We start from the raw sequence: 27593 nt of genomic DNA on the forward strand, positions 1-27593 counted from the left end.
GCTCAAGAAGGATTGGCGATGCAATAGGTGAAAGCAGATGGAGTTGGATGCGTGATGATGCTTGCGTTCAATGCAAGCCAAAGATATCGCCAAGACATCGGCCTTGGCGCGGTCGACAGTGGATTCTCAACATTGCCCTTGACCTTCACTGTCCTACTGCCATAAAGATGACAGTAAAGGCTACTTCGCGATTTGCAAAACAGTTCGGCGTGCTCATTTCTTAAATATGGGTGCTGCTTATTACATCTGACCAAATGCCACCCATCCGCCGCTACCTCCGCATAACCCAATACTCCGTCCTCGAATGCCGCATCTACCTTGACAATCCCGCAGACACGTACCGCTGGCTCCTCAATTCACGCAATCCTGTTTTACCGCGTGTAATTGAGGCTGTCCGCCCGCTCGTGTTGCCGAAGCTTAGGGAGGAAAATGCCAAGGCAAAGTCGGGGAAGGCTGGGAAGAGAAAGGGGTGGAAGGATGTTGTTGTCGAGGGTATGCCCGCACCAGCTATTCTGAAAGTGAGGTCAGAGGTGCAGGTTCTAACGGCTGACTACGGACGCGTGTGTGCACAGATGACTTTGAAGTCGCGGTCTTCCTGACTGAAACAAGCTCCCGTCATTCTATTCTCAGGAAGATGAAGACAGCGAAAACAGAAAAGGGCAGGCTGGGGACTACAGATGGGAGGTTGACGGGCACGAGAGATGCGCCGGTTGAGGTGGGCGAAGGTCCTCCGGGCTTGATCACCGAGGAGAGCGAAGAGAGCGAGGGTGTTCGTATGGCAGACCTACCCTCTGCTGCGGGAGGTGAGGCAGATGAGAGGGCAACATTGGCAAAGGAGGAGAGTCAGGAAGGGTTGTTCGTCTCCGACGATTCGGATGAAGGGAATGTTGATGCACAGGAGACGCCTTCCGCGAAGAACAAGAGCAAAGGATCTGTGGGAGAGGAAGAGGATGGTGGGGAAGATGACAAGAAGAAGTTGGGTATGGATACCACTTATGATGGCTTCAGCATATATGGTAGAATCCTTTGCCTTGTGGTGAAGAGAAGAGGCATCGCTAAGGGCAAAGAAATGGCTGGTGGTGCCGGACAGGCTATGATGGAAGAATGGATCACGTCGACGCAGATGGGAGAGGGCCAGATGATGGACGAATAAAAACGCTTCCGTGCAGCTACGTAGTTTTTGAGAAGGATGATGGTTCTTCTTTGCGATGATGAAGACCCCGTCGAGTTAGTCTGCGTGTTGTTATCTTGGCTTTTCCGGTATCCCAAAGCCTAAGTTTAAGTTGACAATGACGATAGTACGATGTTTCGGCCATTGTTTGACCTTCGTTTCTGATCGTTGATAGCTTTCCAGGTTGCATGAGCTTACCGTTGCAATGCAGATTTTAGGTAGCATTGCATTTGTTTCACGTCTGTTTCTGATGTGCGTCAAGACTGTGAGGACAAAGTACATCATCTTGGTGAGGGGTTTTTCGTTACGCTGCAGTCAGGCTGCGTCATGCATCATGCTCGTCGTTCGAAACATCCTCAACTTCTGGAAAATTTGCCTCAACGTCGGTGCTGTAGTCCGAGGCCGCTGGACTCGGAATGGCGAATCTCCGCAACATTGGGTTGGGCTGCATCGGTGCCAATCCCGAGGGGATTAGGAATCAAGCTCTCGTTCCACGGAATGGCTCCAGTTGTATTCACATTTTGGGAAGCTGCTCCGGTTGATGCGGTGTTGGTGGACCCCAAAGATGATGGAATCGGAGCCAACAAAGATGTGAAGGATTCACAGGCTTCGATGGGAATTACCTGTTTGGGCAAGCTGTATGTGGTCACCGAGATGGTTGTGGGAGGAGGAAAGACGGAATGGAAGATTGAATCGGGCCAACTCAGTGAGCATGACAAATATTGATGCCCTCAGACGCCCTCGGGGCTTGTTATTTGGCGGCGATCAGCATTTCCAATCCTATGCTCGCGTCAGCACTCAAGCCGTCGCGTTTCCTCAAGGTGCTCTATCTTCTCATAACAAGTTTACGGTATGATAGTGCAGGACTGCATAGAACTGAAGTCTGAATCCCTTGAACCGTTGACGGACATCTCCGCGCCACGCAAGACTCGCAGGGGTTGGAGCTCACAATCAACATAACGCACACACACCTTGAGCGCCCTTTGCCCACAGCTCGTTTGATCTTGCCGATACTGATTGCTCTGATACTATTTTTGTTTCAAGATCAGCTTGATGTGCTTGAAGCCACTTTGCATTCTTAAATCTAATTTCCCGCATGCAAGCCACAGGCCAAAACCTTCCACAATGGTTCTAGGGGCGATCTAGGAATGCCGGTAGCAAAGTGTATCCGCAAACCCAGCGCTCCGGAGCTGTACTGAGCATTACATATGACATGCAGCTTGTGAGGCTAAAATGCATCCACGAATGCTCCCCTTTGTTCTGTAGAATCGGGCGGTCCGATTGTCTGACAGGAAGTGGTTGAAGTGTGCATTCCTTTGCAAGGTTGATCATGTTGGAAAGTCGTGAGATAAGCCGAAGTGCAGGGACAGCAAGCTCGGGTTATCGGATTCTCTTTGGGTGTATTGCACATGTCGTCGAAACGACCTCTCCATAAACATGTGAGACTGAGATCGGAGCGGGCGAAGTCTTCTGGCAGTCGAGTGGAGACCACGAGTATCTGATACGAGGGGCCATGCATAATGCAAAAGTACCTTAGGACGATTGTTTGTAACGGAGGACCCATTGATCCTAAAGTACCTTAACTACCTTACCATCCTTGGCTACCTGCAGAGAAGGAAGCGCTAACTTCCTAGCTGCATATTGCCACGTGCGCTCGGTTGGAAACGTGCTTGTGCTTTATCCCTGCAGATCATCCAATCTGTCGATGCAAGCTTGTCAACGACACCACCCCCTTACATACTTCCGTCTGTGCTATGGCTTTTCGGTAATAGTATCCCGCAGTGGTGGCGTGATAATTTGATGGTGTTCTTGTCGTTCATGAGCTTGCCTCCAATCAAGGAAGAAGCCGAGACGCCCAGTCGCTGCGCCACAACGCATCACGAGGCCTTCAACGTCCCGCTTGTGATAGAGATGGCGGCGACACCCGCCTTGATTTTCTGTACCGTAACCAGCTGATTCTCGATTGTATGTACTTCTCCAGGCAACGCAATTTGCCAATCAAAGCACATCATGGCTGTCCTGTCTGTCGTCTGTCGTCACGTAGCCAGAAAAGGGGGCAAGGTTTCACCATTCGGTTGAATAATTTCCGGTGCTTTTGAAACGGAGTCAGATGACTTGCATTGCACGCATGCTGCTGATAGCAACTCTTCGTATCCATGATCTTCGCTTTCGTCCTGGCCCCCCATGAAACTTCAATCGTACTATCGATTTGACACGGTTCCAATTTTGGCAACAGGCAATCCGGGGGGGCCGTAAGCAGCCCGTAACTACCAAGCAAGCTAGAAGATGTCAAAAAGGAAGTGTGCAAAGGTTCCGCTGTTTTGGGAGCCGCTACTGTTGCGTTGGTGATGTCAAGGTCCACGAGTCAACGGATGGTTTTGGTGTCTTACACCCTTGACCATTGGTCCATTGAAGCCGAGAGGACCTAGGGTAGGATGTCACGTCGACGGATTGATTTGCATAACAATCTGTTGCAGCCGCGTTTTCCGATCTTTTTCTTAGGTTTTGATTGTGTTGCAATTTGCAAAGCAATCAGCAAACCGTTCAATGTCTCTCTGCAACGTCTCTTCTCCGAGATTGGCGGAGGTAGCAAGGGGGCGGAAGATCCTGGCCAAATTATTGGGAGTTGGGGGGGGGGTCTTGTCATCAGGTGGCCACTTTTTTTCTAAATTTCCAACCCACACCGAAATTTCAGCCCCGGGAAGAATTGCGCTAATTTCTTCGAAGTCGTCACTTTTCAGGGAAAGGATTGACCACTCAGCGATTGACCTTTCCCGTTTTACTTTCCCATTCCCATTCCCTTGGACCTTTCTTTCCGATACCCCTGTCTCATGCCTTTTTTTCATGCCTCTCATCCCACTTGCTTGGGCCCTGAATATCTTCATCATCAAACTTAGCTCCCGAAAATCAAATTACCACTAAGGTACCACGGCTCTGCACGGCAGTATGACTTGGCGGCCGTTGCTGATGATGACGGCCTCGCCAAAAATCATAAATACCCAGCACCTTCCCCCCCTTGACTCTCTCTTAAAACCACACAGCATTACATTCCACACATTCAAGTAACCACATCAACAGCCAGGAAGTACACCAGCCGCTTCACACCAAGTCAAATATTCAATCTCCCATCAATCAGACCCTTCTCAATCCGACCTCTTCGCCTCTTCCAATTGTACAGAATGCCTCCCTCATATCACTACAATGGTCCACAACAGCCCCAATACCCTCCTTGCCCAGGTCCACCACCCAACCGCCCTCTTCCTAAAATCCCAAAATAGGGTCATCCCTTCTCTCTCTACCACACTTTACACTTCCGGCTCCACAAACTACACAATCTCTCTCGGTCTACTGTGTAGGGCTCTGGCCCTGCAGTTGTGCTTTCTGATCCCAGCATGACTCAACAAACCCCCCGGACTACATTCTCCCATTGGACACGTTGTGGGAAGCCAACACATTGGACTCGTTCATTTGCCTGCTGCTGGACACTGGCAACCCCTCCCTCCCCCCTCTCCCCGGCGGCACATTTCTCTGGATTCACCGGGACTCGATTCTCAGCCTCTCAGGAACCAATCCCTCTTTGATTTCTCTACCCGGTTTTGATCGCACACTACCATTCCATGTCAGATCTCAAACCGGTTATGCACGGCAAAATATGACTTGCATCATGCCACCAATACACTTTAAGAGCACCACACCACCAATCGCCAAGCTATCAGCCTCAAGCACGTGCGCCGCCGATTCGGTCACCGAGGAAAAATTTTAACGCCGTGAACCACCACCACCACTTTCTTGCACCACAAACACTTCACCAAACTCATCAAACGATCACCACCACCATTACGCAACACATCATCGGGACCTTGCTTTGCTAGCGTTTGACTTGTTTGAGAGATATACCCCTGTACATATACAATACTGGTGTTCGGAGAGTGCATTGGACGGACAAAAGGGTCACGGTTTCTCTGGAAGCGACCAAGACCTCGAGCAATCTGAATACCTAGAAATCTCTCGCTAAACATTCGTATTCCTAACACTACCAATACATTCTCCTGCCCGCAATCCTGCTTGCGCCTCGCGTGACTGCAAACTCCCCGACTCATTGGTGGTAATCGTCCCCAATGACCCTCCCCCCCTCCCGGGACCCCACCCCAAAAAAGAAAATCCCACCAAACCAATAACCTCTCACGAGTAACCACCCCGATCTGATCTCCACAGCCCTTTCCAACCCCCCCTTCCTCTTCTTCCCGCCAGAAGTTCCCGTCTGCCTAATCCTGCAACGGAAGGCTTTCCGATGCCTGTCGACCACGTTGCGCGGCGCGTCGATCTAATTACAGCCCTAAACGTAAACGTAAACGACGCGCAGCCCCAATCTCCCCCAAGACCCAAGTGGATGTCCGACCGGTGACCCGGAGTCCGACCAATGACGGCAGGTGGGGGGTTGGGGTCGTGAAATAGGACGGTTTTATTAGAGGACTGGGTTGGGGGTTTGGGTTTTGGGGTTTGGGGTTTGGGTTTTGGGGTTTTGGTGTTGGTGTTTGGTGCTTGTTTTGGGGGTTTTGGGGGGACCTGTGTGGGTGTTGGTGGTGTATACGGTAAGGTAGGATGGCGTGATATGATACGGTAGCTTAGGTTAGGAAGGGAGGGACGGGGCTGTAATCTTAAGGCTGAGTGATGCTGGCTGTCTACATAGGGTAGGTAAGGTGGGTATGATGGGAGTAGTTGCGTGGTTTGACTCGCAAGGTATTTATTTTGCGCCAGAGGAAGAGGAGGGGGGGGGAGGGGAGGGGGAGGGGTTTACTTCGTTGTCGTGATTCAGGCACGACTTCGCCTCGGTGTGGAGTGGGGATGGCGGATTAGGGATGCTGGATGGTGAGATGGCCACCTGGATGTTGACTGGGATTTTCATCGTTGTTACAGTGATGCACTTTTATCATCCTGCCTGCAGCTTCGTCGGTGGCAGCATGCATCTACGTCGCTTCCACCCCTGTGCTAGTGCTGGGCGTGGGCTGTCAATTATTTGTTACGTATCTCACTACACGGTCTACGTTTCAAAGTGCACGCTGTCCGAGCGGGTATATGTCATTCATTATAACGCCTCTGTTCTGTGCTCAATCCCATTAATGTCGGCCGCAATTCTTTGGCTCGTGAAATGGCGTTTCTCGTCGCCGCACGGGCTGATGTTCTTGAACATAAGCTTCCTATGGCCTATTGCCCCGAGACGGCCTCAGGTTCGATCACGGATGCGCTCCCAGACACGATAGAACAGGATCGTACAGTCGTCCACTCCTCATAGCCTCATGGATGATGCTGATGTTCGAGCCAAGCGTCTTCAGCTTGTTATCCTTGGTTGGGTGATCCGCCAAGCCTTTGTGGAAGGGCACTTGCAAATCTTTGCGGACGTAGCTGTACATGCGTGATGATGCGGTCCCGAGGTACGGGGTGGCGTCCGGAGCGGTAAAGTAGGCTTGTCGATGCTGGAGGAAGAGATTGTGGAGAGTCGTCGACGTCTGATCCGTCCACCGCTTGATGGCTGATAGAGCATCGAATTGCTTTGGCAGGCTGCCGTCGGTGTAAAGGGCTGTTGTCAAGGTGGACTGCACGGCCTCGGCGATTGCGCTGAAGCGGTCACTAGTGTCTAGAGAGGTCGTGAGACTATACTGCCTCACAACTTGCTCCAGCAATTTCGATTGCAGCTGATTCAAAGCAGTCGCATTGGTGGCATCGCTAAGCGCAGTTTCGAAGATGTGCGCAGTGATTTCGTTGACAGCAGGACCGATGGCACTGAGGTAGCCACGATCCATAGCCCTAATGTCCAAGGCTTGACACAAGATGTACAAATACGTTGCACAGATCATCGACAAGCAATCGATGGCCATGTGGGTGTATCGCGCCGAGACCAGTGCCAGCGAGTTGATCGCCTGGTTGCCATTTTCTGCCGTCTGCACGTGGCTGCTTACGGGGTTTGCCAGGTATGCTAGTTCAGACATATAGGCTGCAACGTTGATATCTGCACCTTTCATCGTGTAACTCGTGCTCGGGTCATCAGCCGCAAGATTGGGTGGCAGTCCGTTGTTCATAGCCGGATTGATGAGCTCAGTGCACTGAGAAAAAAGCATCCGGCCGAACATTTGCAGGCAAGAGCGTGTTTTCTCCATAGCCGAAGTGATAGAGGCTGCCTGAAAATTTCCTCCGTGATGAATGGCGCCACCCTCGATGTCGATGAGAGGATTGTCGGTTGTCGAATTGCATTCGACGGTGATTTGCTCGTGCGCTAAAGCGAGGTCTTCGAGCTGAGGGCCGATCCATTGAGGTGATGTGCGAAGAGCGTAGCGATCTTGCTTAAGACCTATGCGGTTTTCTTCATCTTCTTGCTCAGGGTGAGCAAGCTGAGAACCGGTGAGGAACAGGCGGATATTCGCAGCGGCTTCTCGTTGACCGCGGTGAGGGCGGACTCTGTCGAAGAAAGCGTTGAAGCTGCCAGTTGACCCGTGCAGGGCTTCGACTCCCATGGCTGTCAGCACTTGAGAGAAGATGGCTAAAGAGTATGTGACTCCTGCATCGCCAGTGCTGCCACTGCGGTGGATACAGCGGTTCCGTTCAAGACTGCAAGAGCTTCCTTCGGTCCAAAAGTGATGGATTTCTGCACTAGATGTTCGAGTGCCACGTCTGCTGGGATAATAATCCGGCCTAAATTACCATCATTTGTCCAGACATAGCAATCTGGATTACCTTCCAGTACTCCGGCGATATAAGACAGCGGCTGAAGATCCCCGGATGCAGAAATAGAGCCACGCAAAGGAACCAAAGGTATCATGTCGTTATTGAGCAATGATATAATTAGTTCGATGATCTCGAAGCGCACTGCTGAATGGGCAGCGAGGAGTGACTTGCAGCGAACGAGCATGGTACCTCGAACCCATTCTTCGGGCATGAAATTGACGCCCGGCGCTTTGCCCAAGGTGAGGTGGATCGATCCGGCCTTTTTCTCGACTGGGAGAATACCGCTGTGTTGATGCTGAATTAGTGCCCGCTGTAAGTCCATAACCTTGAGGGTTCGAAGGTCAGCACTGCCGCCAAAGCCGGTTGTGATGCCTAAGAGACCGGACAAGTTAGCGTTTATGTACTGAACGCATGCTCTAGAGATCGGGAGATCTCCCCTTGTGATCAATCTTACCATAGAGAGAACGACCATCCGCAAGGCGTTGAGCCAGGAATTCTACGCTCTCGTTGACACGCTTTGTAGCGGCAGCTTTGTCTTTAAGCTTTACATTCATGCCATGCCTTCATTAGTCCATATGTCAGCGAGTTCTCTTTTATAGATTCTCTGACAAGCACTAGGCAAACATATGAGGCTCAAGAGTGCTGCCTGAAGATTCTGATATCCGCTGATCGATCAGACGCAGTATGTGGGAGGGACAATCCCATTCAACGTGATGAGTTCTGACAAGGCCCTCACTGTAAAAGGGTGCACTCACTTTGAGACTGCAGTGATTTTGGCAACCCCAAGATAGTCGGTATCAACATACGTGGGCGTCACATTAGTGACTGAGTTCCGCAAGAGCTTCCACTCTCGCACAACGATGCTGGCATGAGGGCCGAGATCCACTTTTCTGTTCTGCATCTTCTCAAAGATGTTACCGTTTGCGATGTCAGAATCCGTTTGATGGGCGTCGTCTGTGGGATTAATAGAAGTGCTTGTAGCAGATGCCGCAGGGCGGTAACAGTCTGAGATATCAGAGTCTGCTTGTTCATGATCGCGTGTGGGTTCTTTTGAAAGACCGTTTGCGGGTGCCGAGAGATGGTGACGGTTCCCATTACATGTGTCGGGTTCGAAGGCCGCTGGGTGATCATTGGTAGTGATATCTCTGAACGGGATTGTCGTGGAAATTGAGGGATGGTGGCCATTTGGGATTCTTTCGGTCGAGTCAAGATTGACCTTGGATGTTGCAGGATGAAAGCCATTTAGACCATCCACATCTGCACCAAGAATAGCTGGTGTCATCGTGACAATATTTGATGTATGCTTGTGTTTCTAAGAGCCTGTTCGATGTATATCTGGACACTTCCGAGCACTTCTGAACACTTCTAAATATTTCTGAATATTGCTACGATGGTCAAAAGCTGAAGAGTAAAGAGAGGTGTGCAATACGACTTGAGAGATGGAAGGAGGGCAGGGATATCTCCAGCATCGAGGGAAGAGGGGCCAGCTCCATAAAGTATACTGGAGTACATCAAAGAGGAGTAAGATAAGGTAGGACGGCATTGTCCGAACCCTTTGATCACAAGATCCATTAAGTTCTACCCAGGGTAACAATCCAGTCGAATGAAACTTCGAAGCTCAATCCTCAACAATCCGCACGACGCTCGTCTTGGGAACGCTGAGATACTCGGTTAGGCTCGGTGTTTATCAAACTCTCTCGGTAAAGACCGGGTCATGCATTATCCTGTCTCCTTTGAGATAAGTCTTGGTCTTCAAGGGTTCTAGCAGCTGGGCTACCAGTTACAACGTAATAACGGCATCGTCGCTGTCGAATCATATATAATCCGAACCGGGAGTATGTGGCGCCCAACGCACCCATCTTTAGTCTGCTGCTTAGTCAAGAGATCGCAATGGAGTTGGACCCTACAGAATGAGGAACTGCATGTGACGCCGAATAAAAACATCTTTAACTGGCTCCCCAGGAAGTTCAGCGTACGGCCGAGAAGCCTACCTTCTTATAGCATAGCCGTTCGACGCGGATATACCCAACCAAAAATGTTATTACTGAGGGTTCAACAACTCATAGTGATTGGTGCCTACTTCCGTGCTTATCAAGAAGATATCTTTTTCGGCCATACAAGTATTTTCCAGCGAAGTCAGGAAGGTATGCTACTCATTGTATGATTTTAAGATGCAGATCTCACAAGTATGTCATCACTGTCAGCTTGCCATCAACAGTTGGATTGTTGGAAATGAGTCTTCAAAAGGCAGTGGTTGAGGCTGGGGCTAGTCAGTTAAGACGATATCAGTAGGTCACTACAACAGTACCTCTTGTGGGTGTCCGGCGGCATACACGCGGCCTTGCTTATCATGTGAGTCGATGACAAGAAGATACTTACGCATCATGTACATACGCCGAAATTGGTGGCCAGGCACATTGCACTCTCGCACTTTCATGTAGCACGAGCATGCGAGGCTGGAACACAAAACTTTCTCAGGCTTGTCATTTATGTTACATGCTTCGGACAATGCTGCCGAGCAAATGAGAACTGGAAGAAGGAGAGACAGGAAAGGGAGATTTGCAGCACAACATTTTGACCACCTCTCAAGCTCATTATGCACAATTCAATACTTAGGTTCCACCTTCCACAACTAGCTTCTCCACATGTTCTTTTTGGGCACTCTGATCCGATTTTTGTAGACTCTGCATTTGTGGTCATATGGCAGCGGATCATGACCTGGCAGATCGTGTACGATGTTGCGTTTACGCACCCTCATCATCGTCACCGACGCGGATGGCGCCATCCGTGGACATGCCCTTTGACCAGAAACCTTCTAAGGTAGCGGTACTAGTAGAAATCAGCCTTGCATAAGGTCGGTAAGGAGTATTATGATTGCTTACCCGGACATGGAGTCGTGGGTGAAGAGGAGCCAGAATCCGAAAACGGGCTTGGCAAGAATGTCGAGGACAGCGTAAGCAATGATCTCGGAGTCAACGCTGACGTTGCGAGATCCATCAGCAACACCCCAGATGCTATGACGCGTTAGTGTTTCGCATGCCTAGAATTGGCGTGCAAACATACATTGGGTAGATGGTCCAGAGGACCAGGGTGAATCCGGCAATGGCGCTGAAGAAAGTAGCAGTCTTCTTGTCCTTGTTCTGAACCACACCACGACCATTGAAGGCGAGCTGGTAGACAACGACCAAGTAGGCAATGCAAGCCATGGCGTACCATCCCCATTTGGGGCCCTCCTCGACAGTGAAGGCAGCGAAGAGACCGGTCAAGATCATGATCACATCAGCGACAATGGCAACTAAGATGTTGGCACCGCCCAGTCCAGCGAGCAAGCAAAGATCCAAGAGCAGAAGTGGGGTGGTGACGCTCCAATCGATGTAGCGGGCCCAGTAGACCTCGCGGTAGACGGTCTGGAAGGTGTCGGGGAAGTGCTTCTGGGTGTGCTTGATAGTAATCTCATTCTTGCCAACACCATCGTGAACGGCCATGGCGAAGTAGGAGATGGTAGCGAAGGTAGTGATGAAGGCAGTCAAGATGTGGAACAGGCGTTTTTGCTACGAAAGTCAGCGTCGACGCATCTTGCGGTTGGTATTCCGTAGGGTGGGTGGGTTACTTACGACTGGGACACGGAAGGCCATGGCGTAGAATGCAATGGAGGAGATGAGCATAATGACGAAGACGACCCTGATGTGCACAAGTATGAATATGGTTGCCTAGGGATGGATGAGGGGAAGGCTTACCAGAGAGTGCGGTTGCCAACATCACCAGCTTCCTGGTAGATAGGTGTATTACCTGGTACCACCTGCTGTGAGGTCAGTCGAAGTCCCAATAAACAAGAGCAGCGAAAAGCCCGTGTCGGGGCAACATTAGACAAGACTGGACGTACGCTCGGAATAGGAGCCACACTCGGCTTGTGCTTGAGAGCTTCCATGACGCCTGTCATTGTTGCAGTCTTTTACTGCTCTAGTTGTATTGTGTAGTGAGAACTTGATAAGGAATTGATATGATGATTATGATGGAAAGTATTGGATCAGGGAGTTGTTGTTATGGAGTAAAAGAAGAGGAAGGTGGGAGAAGAAGGAAGGAAGGAAGGAGAGAGCTTGGGTACTTGTTGCAAGCGAAGCCTCGCTTGCTGATTGGTTGGCGGGACAGAGCGGGGTTCTTGGCGCTTCGGCTGGTGAATCAAGGATTTCTGAGGCACGACTAATTATAATAAGGACCTCCTCTCCGTCATTGGAAAAGACGGTAAGAAAGCCATGGCTATATCTGGCTAGACTACGCCAATTCTTGCGTCACGGAGAGATTACTGTACGGGGGTACTTGAATGCTGCCAATTCATTGCATTTCATAATTCATGATAGGTAGTTACCTCTTTGCTTTTTGCGCATAACAGCTTATAACAGCTTTTCCATGGGAAGAATGCCATGTGTGACACTGACTGGGGTAGCGGAGAAGTATCCGTCATTAACAAGATTCTAGGAAATCTGATCAAGTACCTTATCATCAATTATCTTTGAGCTTTCCGAGGCTTAACCACTTATGAGAAAGTGGGCCTCGCCGCTTCATCGAAAGTGTCACGGGCGTGATAAGGTTCTTTTGCGCCCAACTGGTCCGGTGTCCCAAGAACACCGGTATGATCTTCAGATCTGGCCGTTGTAGCAAGTCCCATCTCATCTGTACTCGTACAATTCCCCGCATCCCAGTGCGGGCGCCAGTCGGAATGTCTGCGCTTTGCTGCGGTTATACACCATCATGTGAGCAATCTGGGACGGCGTTGGTGCCTCTTACTCCGCCATGTAGATCGAATGCACATGAAAAGAGAAAACAATCCGTTCATACCTATTTTCTTCCCAGTGGCATAGATGCTCGAGATGAACATTGAATCGGAAAGGAAGACATTCGCCTTTCTTCTGCGAATGTTATGCGGGACATGATCATAATCTCTTTTACAAAACCAAGGTCAATCAATCCAACTCGGTCTCTATGCCCCTACCTCCTCATAAGCTACAAGCTCAAGCGACGAAGTGCAGCAGTATACAGTACATACACTAGAAAAACATTGAAAGCGTCACCTTCTCACCCTCCTTTTCAAGGATCCCAGTTCTTTATCTTCATAGTCCCATGGTCGTTGAGCTCCTTATGCATTTTGAAAGTCTGCCAGAGCATATGAGGCTCGTGACCCCAGCCCTTCTTTAGACACTCATATTCTGCTCGCTCAAAGTAGTCCAGCAGAATGGGCTTGTAGTCTGGATGTGCTGTTTTATTGATAATGACGCGGGCTCGCTCGCGAGGAGAAAGACCACGAACATCAGCAAGGCCTTGTTCTGTTACAACAACGTCGAGATCGTGCTCAGTCTGATCCACGTGCGTGCACATTGGAACAATGCATGAGACGCCCTATCAGCATTTCGCAGTCAGTATTGCCTATTCGAGGAGGTACATTGGGCCTCGACATTTGTATCGAGAGTAAAGGCTCCCAAGACATGTCTCAAGACTCAACGATCCAAAAGGGGAAATATGGGCTCCGAAAATACGTACTGTGGGGTCTGTCTTGGATGGGCGAGTCGAAGGTGTGTGCATAATACTAATCTTCGCACTTCGCAAGAAGTCTGCAGAACCTCCCAAGCCATTCAACATTCTCGAGCCCATGACACAAGTCGAGTTAGCATGGGCATAAATATCACTGTCACTGTATTAGTGCAGAAGAATTGCCGGATTTCTGGCAAAGACTTACACTTCGACAGGGGTGTTCATGCCCTGAATTACAATTTCGCAGTCAGTATTGCCTGTTTGAGGGGAAAATTCGAGCGTTGGAACATGTTTCGGAGGTAAACACTGCCCAAGAATGTCTCAAGGCTCAAGAAATTGTCCAAAAGAGAAAATGATGGGCTCTGAAATACTTACAATGACTCCCAATCGTCGAATGATCTCAGGTGAGTTGGAGACTTGTTGGGACCGCAAGAGCAGCTTCCCAGCATAATTCTCCCAGCCATCATAGAATCTCTTAAACCCATCAGGAGAGAACCTGATCGATGTTGCAGTTGCGAAGTCGAGATGACCGCTGTCGAAGAGGTCTAGGAAGGAGTCTTGAAGCACCTCCGTCCAAACCTTGAGCTTATCGAAATTATTCCCGTGGGCTAGACCCCCTACTACAGCATTCGCAATGTTTCCAATGCCAGACTGTATGGGCAATAGGCTCTTGGGAAGCCTATCTTGTGCAACTTCATGCTTCAGGAACTCGATCAGATGTGCAGCGATAGCCCTAGATGTATCGTCCTCAGGAGCATTTCCTTGCGTCTGATCAGGGTAGTCGCTCTCGACAATGGCCACAACTTTCTCCGGATCGACTGGAATATGAGCGGTCCCAATCCGATCTTCAGGAGACATAATGAGATAAGGCTTCCTTCGCGGCGGCAGATCAGTCATCGTAATGTCGTGTAGTCCTTCAAAACTTGGCATGGCTGTGTTCACTTCTATAATAATCTTGTCTGCCATTTGTATGAGCTCTGGGGACGCTCCCACACTTGCACCAGGAATCTATGAAGACTATTAGCCAAGATGCGGTGCAAGATCACGGCTGTAGGCGTACGATGCCTCCGTCTTCCGTGATAGCTGAAGCCTCCACAATGACCACATCTATTTTTTTGTTTGGCTTGTCTTTCGTGTAGTAACCCTATCTATTTCAGCAAAGGTATTGACCCAGCTCCATCAGTGCGTACTCACGTACATCAAGTCCACGGGGAACATGCTTAGATGCTTGTCGAAAAAATGTATCCTGCCCTCATTGATGCCTTTTGCAATCTCTTTCCCAACTTGATGAGGACTCCGACGCTCAATCATGTCCAACCTTGCCCATCTATTTTCCGTCTCTGCTCCGCTGGACGCTCCTACAAACAAGGAGTACTTGAGCTTCCCTTGTAATTTGTTCTTCTCCACATGATCGGCAAGGGCGGTAGGAACCTTTCTAGAGGCGTTGTGAGACCGATTGATATGGCTTGAGCTTCGAGGCACCTACTTCGGATAGCCAACACCTGTAAAGCCGGACCAGCCAACGCTGGCACCGTTGGGGAAAAGGTCAATTAGATCAGAGGTTTTTGATAATTTGTTAAGCATCGAGGGCCGACGAACTCGGCTCTTTAGCAATGCTGAAGCTGTCATGGAAGACATAATTGTGGCCGTGGGCCGTGAATGCCACTTGCACTCCTGCTCCCTGCAATGAGAGAAGGTCACCGTGGAGGACAATTGAAGCAGGAGGGGTTGTCTCCACAGCGGCCTGATTAACAGTTCACGCCAAGACGGCGATAAAATCGGATTTAGGAATTTGGATGCTCGAGGAATTTATCTATGCTGGTCGACGGTCACGCCCGTTCCCCAGCGTTTCTAGCACTGGCACAAACCGGCAATGGGTCAACAGCATTCCGAGGAGCAAGGTGCTCGTAACGTGTCCACTGGTCCGTATCCTGGGAACAAGAAACGAGGTTGAAGCTAACAGTCCTACAGAGCAACTCAGCCATGAGCTCGCGTTACGCTTCGCTAGAAAGGTGAGAAGATGCCTGTTTCGAGCGGTCCAACCTCTCCAGTCTAACGGCCATCCAGTGCTTCACGCCTTTGGAGATCACCCATTTCAAGGACGTCTTTCGATCGCTGGCCGATGAGCAAGACGGCATACACTATTGGAAGGAAGAGACGTTATGTCGCTTTCTGGTCATACCTGATGCCCTTGGCCCAGGACCTCTCATTTATCAGATGGTATGCCTCTTGAGCTACGTACAATCTATAATTAGCTAATATGCGGTCTGTAGGCTACTTATCTTGGGGCGTTCCCATTCCCTAGCCTGGCCCCAAGTATTCTGACGATCGAGGCCATGCTTAAGGTCGTTGTCATCATGACGGAGAGGTATGGGAGAGTATTAAAGAATGGGAAAGCAGATCGCAACAAATTGCTTTTCAGAAGTCTGGCAGTGTTCGATCGGAGGATGAGTTCCGTCCATGAAAAACCGTCACAAGAAGCGCTGGACGCCTTGCGAGAAGAGCAACCAGGGTCGGGAGAAACGGCGATTACATCTCCTATCCAAAGTCATGCGCCGCGGTTCTCTATCGATCAGCCCGCGAATGATGACGAGGAAGAAGAGGACGACGACGAACTGGCTCTGGCGGCATTGGACTCGTTGGACGCTATAGAGGTATTCAAGCTCGACCAAAGAGCCGATACAAAGATCCATCACGCCCAAATACCAGTCGATAATTTCAGACGCTTACTTATGCTACTTCTTATCATTGCGCCATTGGATGCGCAGGAGAGCCTTTCCGGGCACGCGCAGCGTTTGACAGCAGCGAGAGTTGAAGGCCTTCGCCGAGTGGCGGACAGTATTTTGTGGTCTTTCACACCGGAGCAGAATCCAGGCATTTTCTATCATTCATTCAACATTATCATACCCGCAGTGAGTTGTCTTGTCCGAGCCATGTCTTCCTCATTCGTACTGCATTTCGAGTTGCGAGACTTGTTGCAGAACTTGAAGCCTTTGGAGGCCTGTTTTGTGAAGGTTTGACCTCAGAAGAGAAATGCTGAATCAGGAATGATTTAGTCTCTTCCTTACATGTTCGATGGCCTCAACCCCTTGTTTGAACACTTCCTTTTCAGCAAGAACATAGACCTTTCGAAACGTCGAAGACAATCGTCATTCTCTACGCCTTTATCCTCGCCTATCAAACTACCTTCGATTGTACCGCAGGTACTAGATACTCCGCTCGAGCCACTTCTCCCTCGAGAAGGAGAGATTCTTGATCTCAACGTCCTTTGCCAATTGGCCTTCTTCCTCAAAGGAAGCAATTTATTCCGACGCTTGAGACCGCTGTACATGGGAGGTGAAGCTGGTTTCAGTATGGGGTCAATTGAGCAAAAGGTCTTCAACTGGCGCGCACCCAGCCTCTTGCTCGTGTCTGGCACTCGTTTGCCATCAGAACCGGATGGTGCACGGGAACGTGCTTTTGCCGATACTTTACCCCCCAAGCGATTCCCCAACGGGGCCTCAGGCAACAGTACATCTGGAAGGGTGGTCTTCGGCGCGTACCTTGATGTGCCTTGGAAGCATACATACAAAGAAGCTATAGGTGGATCTGATGCTCTACTCTTTCAGCTCGAACCGATACACGAGGTCTTCCGAGCGAGCACTATAAATACAGAGTATGCTACATTCACTAAGCACGGCGTCAGCTTTGGAAACCCTCCACCTCGGGCTAGACCAGTGTCTGGCCTCTCTCAACATGCCACGCTGGGCGCTGTCTCATTGTTGCTTGATGCTTCTCTAGAATTCGGCGTTTTAAACCACGATAGTAATGGAGGTGGCTCTTTTCATCCGAGTCAAACCCGAAAGAACGACTGGCAAGATCGATTCGAGATTGAGAGTCTTGAGATCTGGGGATGCGGCGGAGATGAAGAGGCCGAAAAGCAAAGAGCCGCATGGGCTTTCGAAGATCGAGAGGCGGCAGCGAGGAAGACCTTGAGGATGGGCAAAGATGTTGAATCAGACAGAGCTTTACTGGAGATGGCAGGTTTGATCGGCAATCACAATGCTAGTGGAGGGAGCATGGGCTAGGTGTCATTATTGACTGGCATTTTTTCCCGAAATCAGTGGCCATTCCCTACAGCTGCTTAGCCGTTCTAGATTGACAATGCTATCATTGGCCCAGAAGCCAAGGCCTTACCTCGAGACCAAGAATCATGCGATCAGCGAGCCTCCGCCAATACCTTCCGCTTCTTCGTCCAAGCGCTGATAAGGGACTATCGGAACGGGAAATTAGACTCTGTTACAACGAGGGCGCCTTCCAGGATTGATTATGTTGGCAGCAGTAACGTTTTCATGGATTCCCTCTATAGCGCCTTCCCTGGCTGGACTGTTACCGTAAGAGCATCCTCTGCTGACCTCAGACGATGTTAAAACACTTCACACTTTGCAAATGACAGCCCGGAGAACGCAGCAATGACGAAGTCAGCCAGAGCACCAAACCCACCTCCAATCGTTCCTTCACGCCAAGGATCCTCAGGTGCTACAGAAGAGCCTGGCTTTCGTGGCTGGGGTGTTTTCTCTTTTCCACCGTCCAACCGATTGATCATAACCACGGGGAAGGGAGTGTACATCTGGGATGTTTACGGTATCTCTGAGATCTTTCGTTCAGGCTCTGAAGGCATTGTTGCAGCCAAGAAGATTGCCAGCAGTAGAGAAATGCTCGCTATCGCCGACAGTCAAGTGGTGGTGCTGCACGATATCAGTGGAGGGATGCAGAGAAGCTATCGATTGAAAGGATCAGACGTCGGTGTCCTGCTTTCCAAAAGTCCCTCTCAATCCAGCTGACTCTGCCCAGGGCCAAGTCAGGCTATTGAAGTATGCCAAAGAGTCGAGGAACCTCTTCTTCACAACTACACTTCAGAACTCCGTCCAATCGTACTCCTTGAAGCACTCTAAGCTTCTTGACCCCGCCCATACCCACCCTTCACCTCCGTCTGTCTTCGCTCTCTCCTGTACTTCGCAATTCTTACTTTCTACATCACCCGCTCCGCCAACGATCCACCTTACGAGCTTAGCATTCAGAACGCCACCGGTACTACTGCGTCCTCAGTCCTCCTCATCTGCGGTAGTCGCTGCCGAATTTCACCCAGAGCGAGAGAACTACTTCTGTCTCGCGTTTGCAGACGGTACAGCTGCAGTTTACGACGCCGACTACTTCTACGACAGCCATGGCAATGGCGAACGTCGCGAAAATCCTGGGGTGTGGGGCTCTGGTGGCGAAAAGGCGTTCATGAGAGGGCTTCACCTAGGGAATATGACCAAGAACGCGGCGACAGAAGGTCGTGTAACTCTTGAGGGTTATGACCCTAGTATAGATCTAGGCGGTATTGGACCGAAGGAATCCGGCATATCGGCAGTGGCGTTTGTACCGGGACGCAAAGCGACAGTCGTCACCGTAGGTGCTGACGGCAAATGCTGCGTTGTCGATTTTACGCAGCCTACCAAGCACAAGGCAGTCTTGCTTAAGTCGTGGCATATCAGACGACCAGCAACAAGTCTATCAATCGTCTGTTCGACAAAGAAAGTCATCATCGGTCAATTCGACGGAGCAGATGATGCTGAGCCTGAACAGAGACATGACTTACCGAACGAGTCATACTATATCGCTGTGGGCCGTTCAGATGGGAGGGTGCTGCTTTTCGATCTCGATGGCAAGGCACTGGGAGAACAAGCTTTGGATGACAGAGGTGCTCGAGTTATCGATGTGGAATGGACACAGATTGGAAGCGGCGCCATGCTCCCACACCAGAACATCGGCTCTGGTATTCGTCGATCGCCTGTTGTTAAGAGGAAGCGAAAGAGCCTGGGAAGCTCGGTGTTTGCTGAACCCCGCCCATTACAAAAGGAAATTCTAGCTATGTCGTCCAATATCGCTGAGCACTCCGAGGATCCTCTATTCGACTTCACTACTCCACGTAAGACGCTAGGAGCTTTCCACTGGGAGCCGCCCTCCAAAGAGTCCACAATGGCAGCAATGAATCCTCGAGATGGTGTCCGAGAGGGCAATGCAATTGTGGGGCCAGATAAATCCAACAACGACAGTCAAGAAAGGCCTACTCATTTCACTACGAGAAGCTCCAGTGCGACTGTACAGAGAAAAGCTATAGAGAGTTCTTCGCAGACCGAGACAGAAGAATCATCGTCATTTCAAGCATCGATCGAAGACGGCTCGACTCCACCCATACCACCAAGGCCTAGCCCCAAGCCAGGAGGTCGGCTATCGATGCGTCGCGCTCAAACATCTCGCCAGTCTGACATCCAGAGTACATCTTACCTGAGTATGATGGCCAAGGCAAGAAAAGTGAGCGCTAGCAATCCTAGATTGTCTAAAGGACTCTCTGTTACCAACCCTCCGACAAAGACGAAGGTCCTTTTTGGCCCTCGCAAACCGCCTAGCCCTAGAACGAACGACTCTCAAGACAATGCCGAGGCTTCGGAAGTCCATTTCATGTCCGAGCAGTCCGAGCAGCCCGAAGACGCATGGCTGGATGTTCCCCCCAAGACGCCTCAACGTGCTACCCAAGTTTCGCCAGTGTCTTCCGCAACCAGTAACAAATCCTACAAAACAGCGGTGTCGCATCTTCACACGTCGGATTCAACGGAACGTTCTGATGATACTGTAGTCGACTGGACTGCGGGCTTGCCACGCCAGCCCGTTCCTACTTTGCAAATCACCCACCCGTCCGGCGAAAGACCCTCCAAGGCGAAGTCTAAGAGAAAAGGCCATGTTAGCTTGTCTATCTCCTCCGGAGTCCGCTGGTACATCCATGCCAACCCCTTCTATCTCTGATGCTCCGGCCAATCCTATCAGCCTATCTCCAGCGAGCTCTCCACCCAAGTTGCTGCCTTCGTTGCCGTCCACGCGGTCTACCGAACCCGGGGTCAAGCAAAACTCGGAGCCAAAGCAAAAAGGTCATGTCAGCCTGTCAGTTTCTTCTGCCTCCGATAGTCATACGATCACGCCTATATCTTCAGAATCTGATGGTCCAATCATTCAATGGCCATCCCTCAAGAAATCGCCCCGTATCCCAGAGCTTAATAAAGGGCTTCCAGATCCGAAGAAGTATGCACCGCCTCCTGCCTCATCTTTGAAGGGATCGTCAAGTGACTCTGCTACCGACACTATTCTCCAAGGGTACACAGTCTCTCCATCTTCGTCTCCCCCCAAAGCAGCAAACACCTCTTGGCGGATTTCCACCACCTATCCAGATGGTAAAGCTCCATCTCCATCCCCACCAAAAGCAGCACCAAAACCTCTGCTCTTTTCTACCCTCGATCTAGAGCGTGAACCCCAGCCCTGTCCTTGCACCTGCAGCCTGGCCGTCAAGTCGGTCCTCGAGGCCTCCTTCACCACACTTCGGGCAGAGATCACGCATCATTTTGGAGCACAGAAGACCTGGTTCGAAGAGCTTGTGAAGGCTGAAGAGGAAGGCAGAATGACACTAGCTGAGGAGAATCGTTGGTTGAGAGGCGAGTTGTCTAGAGTCGAGAAGGGACAAGAAAAGGGAAAAAGCCGTGGTAGAAAGTATGGTTCACCGATAGCGTGAGAGAATGGGATCGAGTGAGATAAGCCTCGGACTATGAAGCATTTCTACGGGAAGCAACCTTTTGGAGAGCAGCATTGGCGGTATCTCACCATTTGTGTATCCGTTACTGCCGGTATACTAGTTCTGTATTTGCATACTTGGGAGGATCAAGTCTGTACGAGTCGTTCTTGAGTGTGAAAAGCAAACTTTCTCGGAGGAGGTCAATAAGCGGTATCTTAACCTTTGCCATTGTAAAAATCGGAGAATTCCACCAATAGATAAAGAAGACCAATGGATGAGGAGTAATCTTTCGAGACAGGCCGAGGTACTGGTATCTTAGCCTATTCGATTTTTGTCTTGGTAGCGTCTTACTTTTGGTATGCGGTCGATCACCAGTACCCTCGTATATTCCTCAGAATGATACAAATACAGTGGAGGGACAAGCTTTACCAGGCAGATCAACAGCATCTAACTATCTTCGTACGTGGCAAGGAACAAACCCCAGGTATATGAAGACACTACCGGGGCTTCACGTCTTTGACAAGCAAATTTTCATTTCCGCTAACATATCCTGATGCACACCGAAGCGTGACTCACCGTCTGTCGAAGTTGTGGCTATCTAAAGGCTTCGGCTCTGATCGATAGGACCCAGGGAGTGATTGCCTGCCGTATGAGTAGCCACAAATATGGGAACAATGTCTTTCATCACAACACGTAAACCACCTTTCCATTCTTGCGGACCGCCTTCCACTCCTGCCCAACGCCATCCACCTTGACCGCCTGGCGCGGCTTGAAGACCAAGTTGTAGCACTCCTTGTCGAGGAGGGCCCCTGGTTCGTGCGTACCAGTGGGTTTGGAAGGAATGTAGCTCTGTACGTGCGTTAGTACATGCACCCAAAGACTGACTGGTAACATGGCAAGACTTACGGAGTCAGGACCCTCGTATTTAATAGGGTCAACACCATCCTCCTTAGCATCCGAGCCCTTGCGTGAATCCCTCCCGTACTTCTCACTGACTGAGCTGAGCTTCCTATTGTACTCGGCCAAAAAAGTAGCATTCTTCTCTTCCTCAGAGCTGGGCTTGACTGAGACTTCCTGCCCTGATGCAGCACCTTCGTCCTCGACGGTTGGGTTGCGGTGAATGACGCGGCTGTGGGTGGCGATAGGAGAAGCAACTTGGTCGGGATTAATGGGAGCAGCTGTTTCGGTCTCAACGGGAGCGTCTTTGGCAGAGATTGGGATGAAGCCCGGTGGCAGAGGTACTGTCCTATCTTCGCCAGCTTTGGGTGAAATATCGGGCTCGATCTCGATGAGCGTGTCATTGGTCATGGATGCTGGATCGTTGGCGGACGCATTGTTGGGTTGAGCTTTTTCTTGAGAATCGAGCCAGGCTTGAAGTCCTGGATCAGGCCTCACGAAGGCACTTGAGGTGGTTGCGGCTTCCATGTTCTCATTCATGCCGCTGAGCGCCGACTCGTGTGACAAGAGCTCAATTCCTTCGATAGTATCCTCTTTGTGTTTGCCTTCGCCAGAGCGCTGCTCTTGAGACGGAGGTGCATCTTCATTCTTGATCACGTTGGTCAGACTTCGTAGATGAGGCAGAACACGAGGGGTCAAAGGGGTAGCTTGGAGTGGCTCCGCTTCCTTTGTGTATTCATTCAGGCTGCTCGTGACGATCGTGCTCTGGTCTTTGATCTTGTCTTTGACAGACAGCTCTTCTGTGATGGTGACCGGTTGCTTCTTGTTGGAGACCTCAGAAAAAAGACGAAGGTGAGGTGGGACGAATTTTTTCTCCTTGGTGGTAGTAGCGGTGACCGAGGGTTTGAATTGGTTCTTGCTCGGAGAGGAAGCCTGCATGCTGCCTGATTTTGCTGAATCTTTGCCACTGCTGTTGGACGGAGTGAAAGCTTCGACCACGGGGTTGAGCTTGGATTTCACTTTGCTCGGCGTCACAGGATGCCCGCCAAAGGGTCTGATGATGGGAACAGCGGAGCCTGAGGCAGATGAAGATGAATCCGCTGTACCATTGTTGTCAGTGTCAATAATATTCTCAAGATTGGCCACTGTAAGATGGGGTTAGCAAGAGTTTCAAAGTCTAAGTTGCTTCCACCTACAAGGTGAAAAATTCAGGGTGCGCTGCATACGCTCGAATGACTCATTGGCTTCCTGAGTCCCCTTCACAATAGCACATCCCTTTGGTCTACCCGGTGTACGGATGGCTACCTGTGTAGATCCTCCATTGGCTGGGGCAAGACTTGTGAATTGAGATTGAGGGGCGATGTCTGGGAATGGAACTGCAGCGCCGCTGGGGATTTCATTGATCCAACCATGGTGCAGGCTGGCTTTCTTGGGGCTGCTGTCAGGACTGCTCTCAATTGTCACAGTAAGGCCGCATTTTGTCTCAACCACTGTCTTGCCAAAGGGAATAGATCCATTTGAAGTGGCGCCATTGGTATCCATAGTGTTGGCAATAACATTGAAAGCTGTAGGTCATCAGCCTCGTGTAAAAAGGGGCTGTAACCTCTGTAATACTTACCTGGGGTGCCCTGCAAGGCCTTGATAGTGTCCGCCTGAGCAGCGATGGTGTGTCTCTGGTCGACGTTGTCAATGATCGCACTCTCGTACTGTTCCCTCATCTCATTGATCCTTGTTTTGAGTTGAGTAATGAATTGCTCAAGGCTCTGAACGCGTTGGACCAACTCCTGATCAGGCTTGACCGAGTCGGTAAGTTGAGCTTGGTGCTGCCCTATCTCACAGCGAAGAGCTGTCTGCAGAGCTGTGACATCTCTCTTCAGCTGAGCATTCTCCTGTATAAGATATGAGCCACTCTCATCGTTGCGTAAAGCGAAGACTCTATCCATGTCTTCGTTTAATGCGTGGATCTGACGGTTCAATCCATTGATGGTAGGGTCAATTTCCTCAGCACGAGCGTTGCATACTTGGATCGCGTCGAATGCAGTCTGAACGCGGTCTGATGCAGTAGCCAAAAGCTGTTGGACTTCACAAAGCTCATGAACACTATGGTTCAGACGAGCTTGGATCTCGTCTGACATCCGCATATTGGTGGTAATAGTAAGCCTTTCGGCTCGGCAACGGTGTCGTCGACGACTAAGCAATTTTGAAAGTTGTGCAAGATTCTGAGGTAGTGGACGACTAAGCGCCGAGGAGGTGGTTGGTGGTCGGGTGCTGAGTGCTCAAACTTTAGACAAAGTTGATCGTAGAATTGACGGCGCGCTAGCCGCTTCAGGTGCCTCTGTTTACATCAAAAATTTCAGAATTTGGGCACATGTGGGTCTCTTTGATGACTACAGTACCCTCTAGAAGTCACATGCAAAGACAGCGCGTCACAAAGGTTGACATATCATAGCATGCATTCGGTTTCAGAACACCATGACGGGGGTTTTGCAAGTAGCGAGGTCATTGCAGGTGTTTCTTTTAGACTCTTCATCAAGTATGCAAACTCTAGCTGTTGTGGAAGAAATTTCCCCTTACAATGGCTTCAAGCCCTAGTAGCAATTTAAGTACGGAGACCGTACTCGAAAAGCCCGGGCGTTCGATCCTTCAAGTCGTCGACCACCAGCGCACACCTTCGGCATAGAGCGTCCTCTTTTGGTATATCCAAAGGGGCTTTATACCTCCAACATCGATTGCATTTCGCCTGCTCCGGCTCGTGTACATGTATTCTGATCATCTGCCCCTGAATATCACAATCCGTGTTGTAGGACCACCTGGCTTTGTCTAATTTTGATAGATTTCCCCCTTCGACAATGCTGACGTGAGACACCACGAAGAGAGTTTCCAGGTCATCCTGATAGCGCCTCAAGAGGTCAAGAGCCGGGGTTTTTGCTTCCAGCATCGGATTGATCTCCAACATAACGTACGATTGCAGGGAATCTCCCATCTTCTTGTCATTTCGAGCAGCTTCCTGCCCATTCCTGACTGCAGCTAAGGCTCGCATTAAAAGAGGAATATCAGACTTCGATAAAAGCTTCCCCATGTCTTGCTGAACTGGAAGGCTCGAGTTTTTGCGTAGTCGCATTGCAGGTGGTGTAGGGTTGTAGTCTTTAATGAGCTTCGGGGTGTAGTCCCAAACTTCTTCAATAAGCAAAGGGGTCACAGGAAGAAGCATCTGTTGCAGCTCGGTAAGTATCCAGTACAGTGTAGCTTGGACTTGGGCTCGTTCCTGTATAGTGCCGCAATAAGCCACGTCCTTGATGCTTTCAAAGTAGAAAGATGAGAGATTGGTGTTGACATAAGCATTAATATTGGCCATAGCTCGGTTGAATTCCATTGAGCGGTAGTGCTTCTCCACGCTAGACTTCACCTCTAGCAACTGCAGGAGGGCAATTTGGTGGATACTGCTGGCCTGTTCTCTAAAGCTAGAGCACTTTGAGGGATCAAAGTCGTTAAGGATACCCAGAAGAAGTTTGAAAGTGACGCGATACTTCGACAGACTGCCATTGACTGCCTGTAGCATAGTTCGGCTGACTCGTACATCGGTAGTGTAATCGCAACTCGCAACCCACAGGCGAAGAGCATCTGGGCCCATACCATCACGAATTTCGGTCATTGCCCCATTGATCTTCTTCTTCGTTGGAGGCAAAAGTGTTCCTTCCATGATTTCACTCGGGGACACGACGTTGCCGACAGACTTGCTCATCTTGCGCCCATCCTGGTCCAAAGCGAAACCATGGGTTATCAAATTCTTGTAGGGTGCTGATGGTAAAATTTGTACGGAGCCTGGACCGCCTTCCGGTTCGATCTGAGCAGTCTCTCTTTGGTACGCCACATGAGTCAGCAGGCTGGATTGAAACCATCCTCTGTGCTGGTCAGTCCCTTCAATGTAGCAGTCAGCGATATGAGTATGATTTTCTGATACCCTCTGCATCTGAGTCCAGCTTGTCCCGCTGTCAAACCACACGTCCATGGTGTCCTTGCCTCTCCTATACTTTGTCTCGCCTTGGTGACTCCTTAACGGTGGCGGTGTCCATGCAGGATCCATTTCATTATCAGTCCACCATGCATCTATGCCACGTTCTTTGATGACTGAGGTGATATGAGACACACTGGTCTCAGTCAAAAGTGCCTCATCAGTCTCGATGTTGTATAGCGCTGGAATAGGCACGCCCCACGCCCTCTGTCTTGATATACACCATTCATTCCGGTTCTTGACAAAGGTCTGGAGTCGAGTCTTGCTGCTTGTAGGGATGAACTTCACGGAGTCTAATGCTTCCAAAGCAGACTCTTGAATGTCGCCAACGTTTGCGAACCACTGCGCTGTAGCCCTCACGATGACGGGTTGCTTCGAGCGCCAGTCATATGGGTACTTGTGCTTGTAATCATGTCGTGCTATGAGACAATCAAGATCCGACAGACGCTTTAGTACTGACTCGTTTCCTGTGGTCAACACATCCTGACCTGACAGCCATTCTATGCCGTCAACGAAGCAACCTTCATCATCGACGGGAGCAAAAGCCGGAATTCCATGATTCAGGCACAACTCATAATCCTCCATGCCATGACCTGGAGCCACATGAACCAGCCCTGATCCCGATCCTTCCGTGACAAAATCCCCATGTAGCAGTGGCCTGGGCGATGCCTGGCTGTCGAACACTGGGCTGCGATATGTCATTCCATTGATCTCTCTTCCTTGAATGGAAAGAAGGGTCTTTAAACCTTCTTTGCAGTGCCTCCGCAACTCGTCGACTCTAGAAGCAGCAAGCAAGATATAGCCGTGGGCCGCAGAATGGACGATTTCATAATCTATGTCCTTGTGAAATGCGATTGCTCTGTTCGCTGGAAGAGTCCAAGGTGTAGTCGTCCATATGGCAGCGCTGAGACATTTTATATTGATGTTGAGCTTCTCTTTGAGAGCCTCTGAACAGTCGTGAAGTGGATATTTGATGAATGCAGCCGTAGACATATGATCCTCCCGATACTCAAGCTCCGCCTCCGCTAACGCAGTCCGCGATGATGGAGACCAGTACACTGGTTTGAATCTCCGATAGATAAGGCCCTTTTTCACCATCTCTTTGAAGACATGTAGCTGTTCGATCTCAAAACCCTTGTCCATTGTAGTCCAAGCACTGTCCCAATCTGCCATAATCGCCCATTCTCGAAAGGACTTCTTCTGTTTCTCCACCGTCTTTACTGCCAGCTTTCTCGCCGCATTTCTTATATTCACCGGGTCCGCCTTCTCAGTCAGAATGCCAGGCTTCTTCCCCTGCTCTTGAAGAGCTTTAAGCTCGATTGGTAGTCCATGGCAATCCCAACCCGGGACCCAGTCCACTCTACCCTCCCGTAAGTGAACGCGACATGTGATGTCTTTCAGTATCTTGTTAAGCGCATGGCCAATGTGTAGGTCACCATTCGCGTATGGAGGCCCGTCATGTAGTGTAAATGTAGGGGTTGGATGTCGGTCTTTCTGCCACTTGTATAGGTCATCTGTACATCGCTTGATGTATGTTGGGCGGTCTGATACCTTCGGTCTGGGTGGGAAAGTACTTTTGGGAAGGTGTAAGGTCCTCTTCCAAGAAGGCTTGGGCCCAAGCATGCCTCATCAATATCGTGACATACAACCAGCTAATTCTGTCAAAGTCGAGCTTAGTCATC

At 50.2% G+C, this 27593-nt stretch overlaps 10 protein-coding genes across 10 annotated transcripts; 3 read left to right on the forward strand and 7 right to left on the reverse strand.

Moving 5' to 3' along the window:
- Positions 1 to 254: 254 nt before the first annotated feature.
- On the forward strand, positions 255 to 1153 carry HO173_007027 (uncharacterized protein; the record flags this gene model as incomplete). Its single annotated transcript, XM_037308932.1, has 2 exons — positions 255 to 492; positions 573 to 1153. 2 exons carry the CDS (start codon positions 255 to 257, stop codon positions 1151 to 1153), a joined length of 819 nt encoding a protein of 272 aa, XP_037164196.1.
- Positions 1154 to 6405: 5252 nt separating this feature from the next.
- HO173_007028 (uncharacterized protein) lies at positions 6406 to 7680 on the reverse strand (the record flags this gene model as incomplete). Its single annotated transcript, XM_037308933.1, has 1 exon — positions 6406 to 7680. One exon carries the CDS (start codon positions 7678 to 7680, stop codon positions 6406 to 6408), a length of 1275 nt encoding a protein of 424 aa, XP_037164197.1.
- A 26-nt stretch (positions 7681 to 7706) lies between these two features.
- HO173_007029 (uncharacterized protein) lies at positions 7707 to 9173 on the reverse strand (the record flags this gene model as incomplete). Its single annotated transcript, XM_037308934.1, has 3 exons — positions 7707 to 8263; positions 8346 to 8452; positions 8647 to 9173. The coding sequence occupies 3 exons, from the start codon at positions 9171 to 9173 to the stop codon at positions 7707 to 7709; spliced, it is 1191 nt and encodes a 396-aa protein (XP_037164198.1).
- Positions 9174 to 10635: 1462 nt separating this feature from the next.
- HO173_007030 (uncharacterized protein) lies at positions 10636 to 11831 on the reverse strand (the record flags this gene model as incomplete). Its single annotated transcript, XM_037308935.1, has 6 exons — positions 10636 to 10720; positions 10774 to 10905; positions 10955 to 11442; positions 11506 to 11572; positions 11629 to 11690; positions 11775 to 11831. The coding sequence occupies 6 exons, from the start codon at positions 11829 to 11831 to the stop codon at positions 10636 to 10638; spliced, it is 891 nt and encodes a 296-aa protein (XP_037164199.1).
- Positions 11832 to 12976: 1145 nt separating this feature from the next.
- HO173_007031 (uncharacterized protein) lies at positions 12977 to 15055 on the reverse strand (the record flags this gene model as incomplete). The annotated part of the gene is made up of 7 exons (XM_037308936.1): positions 12977 to 13285; positions 13427 to 13571; positions 13623 to 13645; positions 13793 to 14425; positions 14478 to 14561; positions 14612 to 14852; positions 14904 to 15055. The coding sequence occupies 7 exons, from the start codon at positions 15053 to 15055 to the stop codon at positions 12977 to 12979; spliced, it is 1587 nt and encodes a 528-aa protein (XP_037164200.1).
- A 235-nt stretch (positions 15056 to 15290) lies between these two features.
- Positions 15291 to 17484, forward strand: HO173_007032 (uncharacterized protein; the record flags this gene model as incomplete). Its single annotated transcript, XM_037308937.1, has 5 exons — positions 15291 to 15339; positions 15389 to 15429; positions 15485 to 15637; positions 15691 to 16329; positions 16474 to 17484. The coding sequence occupies 5 exons, from the start codon at positions 15291 to 15293 to the stop codon at positions 17482 to 17484; spliced, it is 1893 nt and encodes a 630-aa protein (XP_037164201.1).
- Positions 17485 to 17868: 384 nt separating this feature from the next.
- On the forward strand, positions 17869 to 20245 carry HO173_007033 (uncharacterized protein; the record flags this gene model as incomplete). Its single annotated transcript, XM_037308938.1, has 2 exons — positions 17869 to 18198; positions 18251 to 20245. 2 exons carry the CDS (start codon positions 17869 to 17871, stop codon positions 20243 to 20245), a joined length of 2325 nt encoding a protein of 774 aa, XP_037164202.1.
- Positions 20246 to 20656: 411 nt separating this feature from the next.
- HO173_007034 (uncharacterized protein) lies at positions 20657 to 21231 on the reverse strand (the record flags this gene model as incomplete). Its single annotated transcript, XM_037308939.1, has 2 exons — positions 20657 to 20810; positions 21140 to 21231. The coding sequence occupies 2 exons, from the start codon at positions 21229 to 21231 to the stop codon at positions 20657 to 20659; spliced, it is 246 nt and encodes an 81-aa protein (XP_037164203.1).
- Positions 21232 to 21686: 455 nt separating this feature from the next.
- Positions 21687 to 24040, reverse strand: HO173_007035 (uncharacterized protein; the record flags this gene model as incomplete). Its single annotated transcript, XM_037308940.1, has 4 exons — positions 21687 to 21851; positions 21909 to 23044; positions 23096 to 23464; positions 23518 to 24040. 4 exons carry the CDS (start codon positions 24038 to 24040, stop codon positions 21687 to 21689), a joined length of 2193 nt encoding a protein of 730 aa, XP_037164204.1.
- A 458-nt stretch (positions 24041 to 24498) lies between these two features.
- Positions 24499 to 27534, reverse strand: HO173_007036 (uncharacterized protein; the record flags this gene model as incomplete). The annotated part of the gene is made up of 1 exon (XM_037308941.1): positions 24499 to 27534. One exon carries the CDS (start codon positions 27532 to 27534, stop codon positions 24499 to 24501), a length of 3036 nt encoding a protein of 1011 aa, XP_037164205.1.
- Positions 27535 to 27593: the final 59 nt, after the last annotated feature.

This window comes from Letharia columbiana (genome assembly GCF_014066305.1).
Source record: "Letharia columbiana isolate WasteWater2 chromosome Unknown Sc0000022_s0, whole genome shotgun sequence".
Classification (NCBI taxonomy): domain Eukaryota; kingdom Fungi; phylum Ascomycota; class Lecanoromycetes; order Lecanorales; family Parmeliaceae; genus Letharia; species Letharia columbiana.